Below are 10681 nucleotides of genomic sequence, written 5' to 3' on the forward strand. Positions count from 1 at the left end.
CTTGGACATAATAAAATATCTTATACACTTCCTACAAAATTTTATTTTATTTTAATTAATTCATAAATAATATCATAGATATAAATTCTTAATTCATTTTAATAAATTTTATAATTAAAGTAATAAATAAGTTATTATTGAACAAATAACTTATTAAATATATATCTAATTAAATTATTTATTTAAATACACCCTATGAATAAATACACACAAAACCCCCTTGTAGTTGATTGAATGTTACCTACTTACCTCACCTCTCGTGGGAGTTGTTACATTGTCGCTCTTTAATATGTACCTACCGAAGGAAGCACAAAGAGAAGACAAAAAGTAGAGAAGTAAACGATACCAATTTTATTATATTTTTTTTATATGGATTAAGTTATTTTTTTAAAAGCAAACGTATTCAAGTTAAATAATTACTATAAACAATAATTATATGAGAAAAAAAAAATTCTCAAAGTATTTAAGATAATTGTGCATACTCAGTATATTCAAACTGAAAACCATTTGATTCAATTGATCTACGCAATTGATTGTATATTACTTATCGATAATACGAGCAAATACTTAAGATCTATATTAATATAATAATAAAAAAAGTGATTAAAAAAAAAAAAAAAAAGTCAACAATAGACAGAAGGTGTGGGACGGCGACACCCATTGTTTGAAAAAGAGGATGGAAGGAAGAAGAGATTAAAAAGTAAAAGTGAGTGTCGATGCTCTTATCCATTAAGAGTTGCCTAATGCAAGTGCCTACCATATACATACATACATTATACATACGTGTTTTTTATGCTCATCTTTGGCTTCAACCCTTTACCATATCCATCAAACTCTCTTTCCCCCTTAAAAATACGCGTCTCCATCTAGAATCTCAACTTAGAAGATTCTATTGTAATTGATTGAATTTCAGTTTACATTTTTTTTTTTTTTTTTTTACATATTCTTGGTAGACCTATGTTGGTTTGTAAAAAGGGTTTATATGGTACGTAATAAAGAATTTCTCTTGTGGGTATAGAAATTGAATAAATCATGAATTGTTTTACCTCGTTTAACATTATCCAACGTCATCATCCATCTCAAACGCAACTTCCCTCGACAGGTAGACAAAACACATATGAAAAGAATATGAGGGTAGCCCACTCCTTTTCTCAAATGGGTACTACAAGAGTTTGATTAAGATTGAAGGTTGCTCTGCCCTACCCCACAACTATTGTTACAACCCAACCAAACTAGAGTTTATCCCTTTGCACCCAAACTTTTCCCACTACTATTCTCCATAATATCACAATTCAATTAATAATTATATACTTAGGAAAAGATTCCACCGATTCACACATGCAACCCCATAATTAAAAAAAATGATTTTGTCAACCTCTTATGATATAAATACCCCCACAATATTAGTTGAGGCAAAAAGACGTACCTTAATTTGGCGAAAGAGTAAAGCAACAGAAGAGATGGGGAACAGCGTGGGAAGGAGTAAAAAAGCGAAGGTGATGAAGGTGGATGGGGAAACGTTCAAGCTCAAGACTCCAGCCAGAGCAAACGACGTCGTCAAGGACTACCCTGGTCACGTTCTCATGGACTCCGAAGCTGTCAAACATTTCGGGCTTCGGGCCAGGCCCTTGGAGCCCCACCAGGAGCTTCGGCCCAAGAAAATCTACTTCCTCGTGGAGCTGCCCAAGATTCAGCCCCAAGAGGAAAAAACGGCGCTGCCTAGGAGGGTGCGATCCAGTGGAATACGCGGCATGAACGCTAAGGATAGACTCGACCTCTTGATGCTCTCCAAACGCTCCGTTTCGGACCTCGTCAGGCCCGCTCCCAATCTGGGTCCGGACGGGCCCGGGCCCATGAGGGTTAAGATGAGGCTCCCCAAGGCCCAATTGGAAAAGCTGATGGAGGAGAGCACCGACGGGTCCCAGGTGGCGGAGAAAATCATAAGTTTGTACATGGGAGCCAATGCCGCCGAGGCTGACGCCGCCGCTGCGCCGGTGCACCATCACATTCACAAACCACGTGGGGTATGTATTTCTCTGCTTTTGCTATTACTTGATAATGATATTGTTAAATTTTGTTTTAAATTATGTCTAATGTTAACAAAACACTTATTCCATCAACTATTTTGTGAATTGATACAAATGATTTAATTAACGTATTTTAAAAAAATTAAACTGATTCTTATTATGAGGCCCACTTTAGATTTAATTCGAATAAAAAAAAGATAAGTAGGAGTATAGCAAAAGATATTGTTTCATTTGTTTGAATGTTTGAAAGTGCGTTGAACTTTCATGTGTTTGGCCGTTAGCGTTCACGGGCGTTAATTAAGGCGTTTGTTAATGATGATGTCGACGCACGCGAAATGGCATGTGGTTGCGTAGACACGGTCGTTTTCTTCTTGCGGATTTCAAGGGATTTTTAATTCTATTTTAAGCCTTTTATAATTCTTCTTCATTACTCACAACTTCACAAGATTCAATTTTTCATCCTCTTTTTCTTCAAAAGGACAAAAATCTTCTTACCAAGTTTTATAAAGTCATTTTGAACCCAAACTATGTTTTGGATTTTATGAATAACGTTTGCCAATTCTACGTATATGAGGACAACCATTATTACCAACTTTCTGAAATCCAATGTGTGAAGACTACTTCAGTCTACACACATGAGTCATGAGTCATGACACAACACAACTTGATTTACTATTTGCTTGAATTTTGAGTTTCGACGGACTTGAGTTTTATTTATTGTAAAAATAACAAAATGTTCGTTTTCCAATTAAAGACTTCAAATTTAACTTTATCTCAAAACCATACCTAACATATACACTAGCAAATGGAGTTGCATTGAGGGAAACAAACAGGATTTTGGAAGTTTATGTAAAATCAAACACGCCACCCAAAGAATAATTCCCAATTTTGGTGGTATTACATGTGCACTCAATTATAGTACTCGTCGTTTATTGATTGTGGCCCTAATAAATACACAAAACAATGTAATGTATTATCGGAGACTTAGACTTGGTAAGTTGGTGTATTCAAATAACGAGGGGTAAAAAAAGACATTTCAAAAGTCAATGTAATCGATGATGTTTGCAGTTGCCAGTTTCCTAACAATTCATTTAATTTACTAATTTGTAAATATGTGATTCTTCTTGGGATTGTGTTAATGTTGATGCTAATTATTTTTCCTTGAATGTTATGATTTTGCAGAAACGAGTGAGTTTTAGCCCAATGGAAAATGAAGAAATTCATGTAGAAGCAGGTCCACAATAGTTGCTAGTGAATAAGGGTATTCCTTGGTTGTAATTGTAATTATTTAATTAAGTAGAAGCAAGTCGTGATCAAGCCAAAAACGTAAAGTTAGCCAGAGCAGTAGCACCCTCATAGTTTTCTTTTAGTGTTTTTGAAGCATGTTTTATATATATGTAGTTATTATGTTTTATTTTTTCACTTTGAATGCAGATACAGATATGTATATACGTGCATTCGTTTGTAGTGATAAGATTAGAAGATTATTCCTTTTCTGATTTCATCCTCAGTGCCTTGTTTGTTAAGAAAGACTTGTAGATTTTCTAATTTCCACCAACAAACACCCTGGCGTTAAATATTAAGTTAAACAAACACATTAACATACTAATTTCAAAGTTTAAATTATTATGATTTTTGGATGTTTAACGCTTATTTTCATTAAAGAGATTAATAGCAGTGTGCGTGACTGTTGTAAATTCATTTATATTAAATTCAATTTTTATGAGTAAAAACAATTAAACCATGAAGAATTATTAAGATAAGGATAATTATTTCAAAGTTTAATTTAGAATTATGATGAAAAATATTTAATTTTAATGTAATAATGTGTTTGATAAAATAACAGTAACTAAGCCTCAACTAATTCAACTAGATATTAGGTATGATCAACTAGATATTAGGTATGATCAACTACATATTGGTATAACTAATTCAAAGTTTAGGGTTTAGCTTCTTTATTAGTTATGATCAACTAGATATATTGATATAAAGTTCTACCATGTGCAAGTTGTGTTAAGTGAAAAAGATAAGTTAATTTACATAATTATACCTCACTCTTAATTAATTGTCTGACTTATAGATGTTCTTAAGAAAAAAAATCTTTTATTCTCGACTAAATTACTTTATTAAGAATGATATTTTTAAGAGTATGACTCATGGGGAAAATTATAATACGTGTTTGATAATATTCAACTTTTGATCATTATATTTACCATCAATTATTATGAGGAAGTTTTGTAATTTTACATTCAAAATCATTCACCTTGAAAATTAAAAGTTATATTTCTACCCAAGTAAGAAAGTATTCTTCTCCATCAGCATTCATTAGAATCTTTTATTCTTAAAAGTATTTTTATTTTCTTTTATCCCTGTCATGTCACTTTTTCATGATTGTTAAAAGGAGATATTCTTTTCTCTCTAAGGATTGTGTTCCTAATTTTATCTTGTACAACAATTCCTTTTTATAAGATTCCTATATTTATATTTGTAGTATGTCAATTTTACTTGTGTTGGTTCTTTATTCGTGGTCAACTACTTGGACAGACCGTCACACAATCAAGAATAATAGAAATATGACACTTTAAAGTCAGACACCATTCATCACCCCATGAAGAAAAAAAATAATAGAAATATGACACAAAGAATAAAAAAGGAAGAAGAGTATGTGGCAAAATAAAATTAAAAGAGATTAAAGGAGTAAAAATATGAGATAATAAGGAGGAAGATGAAGCAAAAATGCATTTTTGTGGAAGAGTGTGTTTGGATAAACATCTATAAAATTAATTTTGATTTAGATGCACGGAAGCACTCAAACTTCACGTAAATAATATCTTTAAAAATATTATTTAAAAATTAAAAGTGGTACATTTCAAAATTCTAAAGATTCAAATGATAAAAAAAATTAAATACTAAAAATAAAATTTTGAAAATTTTAAAAGACTAAAAAGTAAAAACATATTGTACCCAAAAGTTTTTTGTGCCATTCAATGAAATTTTGGGTTGCCCAACTGAGTTGGGCAGTGAGCTTTGGGTGATATGGTTCGAGGGGCAGGGGAGAAGGCGAATTGGGCCAGGCTTTGCGTGGGTCATCTAATGGATCGTATGGTGGAAGGATGTTGGGCCCATTAAAACACTTATCCAGAACAAAACTAGGTTGATGATATACACCTCCATTTTTTTATACATACACCCCTTTTTTTTAAAAAAAATATTAAATTCCTATATTATCCTTAATATTATTTGGAATAAAAAAAATTATTCTGGAAAGTGTTTTTCAAAGGTTGATGATATATACACCTCCTTTTTCCTATAAGTACACCTCCTTTAAAAAAAATAATTAAAATTTTAAAATATTCTTAACTTTTTCCTTTTTTTTTTTATTTTATATTCACAACATTTAATTTAGTACTTTTTTTTACAGATCTTTATTTTTTCTTCTTTTTTTCTTTTTTCAATTTTTACATGCACCCCGTTATCTTTCTTTCACTCCACCTATTTTGGTAGCATGTAAAAATTGAAAGAGAAAAAAAAAGTGTGTGAAAAAAAAAGAAAAAAGTAGAAAATTGAAAGTTAAAGGTATAAAATTAAAAAATATATATATAATATTTTATAATTTTTTTTAAAAAAATAAAGAAGGTGTACTTATAAAAAAAAACAGGAGGTATATATATCATGAGCCTTCCGAAAAGAACTTTCCGTCAGAATAATTACGGAAAGTACTTTCCAGAATACTAAAATTACTATTCCGGAAATAACTTTCCATCAAAATAATTATGGAAAATACTTTCCATATCACTAGAATTACTATTGCAAAAAATTCTTTCCGGAATATTAACAGTGTGTATTTGTTATCATAATTCCGGAAAGAACTTTCCGCAATAGTAATTTTAGTGTTACGAAAAGTACTTTCCAGAATTATTTCGACGGAAAGTTATTTCCGGAATAGTAATTTTAGTATTCCAGAAAGAACTTTCCATAATTATGTACAAATACTAGAGCAGTCAAAGTGGGCTGGGACCCGTGGACCAACCCGGCCCACCTTGAAAACGGGCTGGGCCGGGCCAAAAAAATTAAAGTTTTATAATAGGTGGGTATATTTCGACCCGGTCCACTTTGACCCGGCCCATCCGGGCTAAACCCGTGGTGGGCCGGGTAGCCCACCAACCCACCATTTTTTTTTTGCAATAAAAATTTAAGTATGATTTGTAGTTAATTTTGTATGATGGGATATTGAAATTTTTTATTTTAAACTTTTATCATGATTTGTATTTAATTTTGTATGATGGTTACGACTTATGACTATTAATAATGCTAATTTTATGACTATTATGTTAATTTATAATTAATTTTAAATTTTAAATTTTGATAAAAAAATTTTAATTTTTGGTGGGTTGGCCCGTATAACTCACCAACCCGTGGTAGGCCGGGCCGGGCCAATTTTATTTTGAGAAAATTAAAAGTGAGCTGGATTGGGTTGGCTCATTTTTAAAGTGGGTCAAGGTGGGTCGGCCCACATGGGCCGGGCTGACCCGATTTGATAGCTCTAACAAATACACCTCCGAAAAAAAATTTCCAGGATAATTTTTTTTATTTCAAATAATATTAAAGATAATTTAAGAATTTAATATTTTTTTTTAAAAAGAGGGTGTATGTATAAAAAAATGGAGGTGTATATATCATCAGCCATAAAACTATTTAAAGAAAACTTGTTGGACCAGAAAATAGTTGCTTTTGCTTGTAAAGTTGCTATAGTTTTGATAGTGTTACGACGTTAAATGATATTTGTTACAGGCCTAGTTAAAAAAGATTACGAATTTTAATTTTGAGTAATTATAAAGAAAAACTATATATAAACTTGTTTAATAATAATGCAAGATTATATGCATATTTAAATCTTTAAATATTTATCTTAGCAGTAAAAATTATAAGACATTTGTACCCCATTTTAGATTGAAATTTTTTAATCTTTTGTCCGATGATAAAATCTATTCTTACTATATAATTTTGAGTATTAATTTTGGAAAGTGAGAGTGTTACTTTTTTGTTTACATTCTCGATTAATTAATTAATTAATTATATTCTCTTTTTTTCTTTCGTTGTTCTTCTTACATAAGTTATGAGAGTGAAATAATTTTGTTAATTTTATATTTTTCTAAAATTGTCATTTTTACGAGTCTGTCATTATCTTCAAATCTAAATTTAAACTAAATAATATTTAATTTAAATTATAAAAATTAATAATAAATTGAAAATTTATATTAAATTATGTTCATTGTTATTATTATTATGAGTATGCTATCATGACTAAAATTAAATTAAATTTATTTAAATTCTAAAAAAAATGTTGTCTTTAAAATATGATTATTGCAATAATTATACTATTCAATTTAAATTTATATCAAATTAAATATTATTTTATATTAATTTGTTTTATTGAAGTATAATAAAATGATTTTAGCTTATATAATTAAATAGTTATATATAAAAAGATTTACTTCATACATTTATAGAAATTAAGATGCCCTTACTTATCAATTTCCTCTAGTCTACAAATTCAAAGAATAAAATTCTTAAAATAAAAAATAATTGGTGGTCACCCTTCACCTATTTAACATTAGTGATAGAAAGAGTTATGGAAGAATGAGATATATAAATATAATATGTGATATAATATTAAAAAAAAATAGATATTTCAATCAAGCCATTAAAGTGGAAAATGATAGATATATGATTCCTCTTCTTGAAATATTCCAATTAAAACAGTGGAAAGGGTGTAGGGGACCATCTGAATTTTCTGATAGGGCAAGAAAACACTCGAAATAGAAAAAAGGGAATTGGTTATATTTTTCTTTTCTTCATGCAAAAGCATCATCTAAAGCTATTTTGATTAATTTATTAACAAATACCACAAAGTATTTCTTGAAAATTTTTTTTATATATTTTAAAAGCTTGCACTAAATGAAATATCCAGAACGACATGGAAATCTACAACCACCAAATCAAAGGTACAAGGAACACATAATAGATTGAAAATGTTTAATCGTCAAACAACAAAAATTAATAAATAAATAAATCCGTGATCCTAATACTTCAATTTAAAGTTACTCGATAGAAAGACTTTCAGAAAGTCAATTGTGCAGAGTTTTTCAGTGTTCACAGTTCACACAATAAAATTATGCAGTATTAATAATAAGAAGTATCAGAATGAAGGGAATCTTATTTCTAACATTTTATTCTCTGTAAGTTCTAAAAACCTGAAAACAAAATTTTAGTAAAAAAGAAGAAGAATAAGAACAAAAGGAAATAGCATCAGATGTTTCATGATAAAGTTTATAAACTGTGTCTAACCCCGCAAAGCCACACACGAGTACCCAAAAAAAAACAAAGATTGCTAAGTTTATTACTATATATTACAATAGCAAACTCTGCAAAACCTGAGAAATTAGTAGCTAACTAAGAATCTATTTGGATACAAAGTTTAGGATCATTTTTGAGTTTTTTTTTTTTTTTTTTATTATTATAGAAAAATACTGTTTATTTTTAATAAAACGTTCTCAAAAACACCTAAAACATGCCTGCAACCAGATTCTAAGCTGGGAATGAAGGAAGAGAAAGACAAGTTGTAAGAAAATACATGAGAGAAATAAAGAAGTGTTAGCTTTTGGGTTCAGAGAAGTTAAGAGGACGACACTTTTCTCCCATCAAGATGTTCTTCCTCCAAAGGGCTTCTTCATCATCATCTTCTTCTTCATCATCTTTGTCTGCTTCTTCTCCCTCTGCCTGCACTTTCCTCCACGACAGCATCTTGGCCATGGAGAGTGCCCTGTGGCCGAGGTTGCTGTTCAGCTTCGAAATCATCTTCTGCTCCTTGGATCTCGTTGCTGCTTTCTGGGTTTGTTTGTGGAACTTGTTGAGTTTGTCAGAACCACAGAGAAAAGTGATGACAGAAAATACGCTCAAGACAGCAAGAGCAACGCAGAAAACAGTGAGGGGCATGGATAGGGTGAGGAAGGAGGAGGAGAGTAGAAGAGGCCTCGCCATGTTAACTCTTAAGTTACTTACAACACAAGAGACGACTCTCTTATACGCTCTTATTTCCCTATCTTAATACGTCTCTAACTCAAACTCTCTACATTACTGTAACATACTAATTCTTAAATAATTAAGTGACTTACATATTATTTTAATATATTTACATATGAGGAAGATAAAAACATGAATTTTCTGTTATATAGATTGTTTCTATAGTAAGTGAAAGTATGGTCATACTTAATATTATTATAATTACACTCCACAAAATATAGTTTTATTTTGTAATAAAAAGTGTAGAAAATAATGGATGAGGAAATAGGGAAATTCCTTAATCTAGTGGGCGTAAGTGTGAGTACAAGTGGCTACAGATTTGGCATGGCAGTTCAAGGAAATGGACCTTGTTGCTTCTCTAAAGGGTTTACTTGACTTAGACTGGTAGACTTACTGGGTCTTCGTTTTTGTCAATATTCTTCTTCCATCTGTAAAACTCTTCTACTTTGCTTACGCTTACGCACTTCATTCATTTTTACTTTATTTCTTTACGCACTTCATGTTGCTTCTAAGCAAAGACCCCACAAGTTCCAATACCATATAAGGAATTTTAAATTAGTGAAAGTAGATGGTGAAAGTTGATGTTCCTTTTCACTTAGTACGTTTCATCTCTGCCCAATTAATTATTTATTTATCATAGTTAGTTACCACTTACCACCACCTTTGGAACAATTGTCTTGACTACTATCTTTTATGGGACATGAACTGTTTTGTTAGGTTGAATTAGTCAATTAGATTTTAAATTCATATTCTATAGATATATTAGAAAAAATTAAGTAATAAAATAATTAAGGAATTTATAAGTGAGAAACAATTCTCATTTTATAAACCAATTTTATAAGATTGAATTAAGTTTTAAATCTATAATTAATCATACTTTGGTTCATATTAGAATGTTTACAATATTTGTTGATAAATTACAAAGGTTCAAAACTGACCATGAATATGAAGAGGTAGAAATAGTGTTGATGACAACTAAATTTTACAAATTGTGTACATGTTCTTTGTTTTCGAAATTTTTTAAATAAAGTTTTGAAATTGAGTTTTATAAATGAAAAATAAATGATTGAAAGAAGAAATGGTAGTAAATTAAAATGATGATTAGGTATATTTTACACTAATAATAAAAAGAAAATTATTTGAGTCATTGGTTACGCAACTACACGTTACAAGTGATTTGGGCTACGTAAGTTCTTAGTGAATTTTTTTTTTTAATTTTATACATTTATTAGAGTAAAAACAAAAGCACCGGTGAAGACCAGTGTGCTCAAAGGGGGAAAATTTACTTTGAACAAAACTCCACTTTAAAGAAATTTACAAGAGGTTCTTACCTATTTAAATAGGAGTCAAGGGACCACCAAGGAGTTTCACTAATTGATTTTTTGCCAGATCTGATGTGTAATTGTAGGCATATAAAAAAAGAAATGGGAAAGCTAAGATTTTTAATTAGTGGCTCCAATAATTACTTAGTTTGGGGATAAAAAATAAATAGTGGCTGAACCAGTCAAGATGTCAATTTATGGGTCACGAAGGACTCAAATCGCCATTCAATAGTCACACTCATGGATGTC

The 10681-nt window shown here is 30.4% G+C and overlaps 2 protein-coding genes across 2 annotated transcripts; one reads left to right on the top strand and one right to left on the bottom strand.

The window, feature by feature from the left end:
- Nucleotides 1-1213: 1213 nt before the first annotated feature.
- Nucleotides 1214-3531, top strand: LOC109790903 (uncharacterized protein At1g66480). Its single transcript, XM_020350151.3, has 2 exons — nucleotides 1214-2024; nucleotides 3210-3531. Exons 1-2 carry the CDS (start codon nucleotides 1362-1364, stop codon nucleotides 3270-3272), a joined length of 726 nt encoding a protein of 241 aa, XP_020205740.1. The 5' UTR covers nucleotides 1214-1361; the 3' UTR covers nucleotides 3273-3531.
- Nucleotides 3532-8315: 4784 nt separating this feature from the next.
- LOC109795021 (uncharacterized) lies at nucleotides 8316-9173 on the bottom strand. The gene has a single exon (XM_020354427.3). The coding sequence runs from the start codon at nucleotides 9066-9068 to the stop codon at nucleotides 8682-8684; it is 387 nt and encodes a 128-aa protein (XP_020210016.1). The 5' UTR covers nucleotides 9069-9173; the 3' UTR covers nucleotides 8316-8681.
- Nucleotides 9174-10681: the final 1508 nt, after the last annotated feature.

Source organism: Cajanus cajan, chromosome 9 (assembly GCF_000230855.2).
Source record: "Cajanus cajan strain Asha chromosome 9, NIPB_CcT2T_4, whole genome shotgun sequence".
In the NCBI taxonomy this organism is placed as follows: domain Eukaryota; kingdom Viridiplantae; phylum Streptophyta; class Magnoliopsida; order Fabales; family Fabaceae; genus Cajanus; species Cajanus cajan.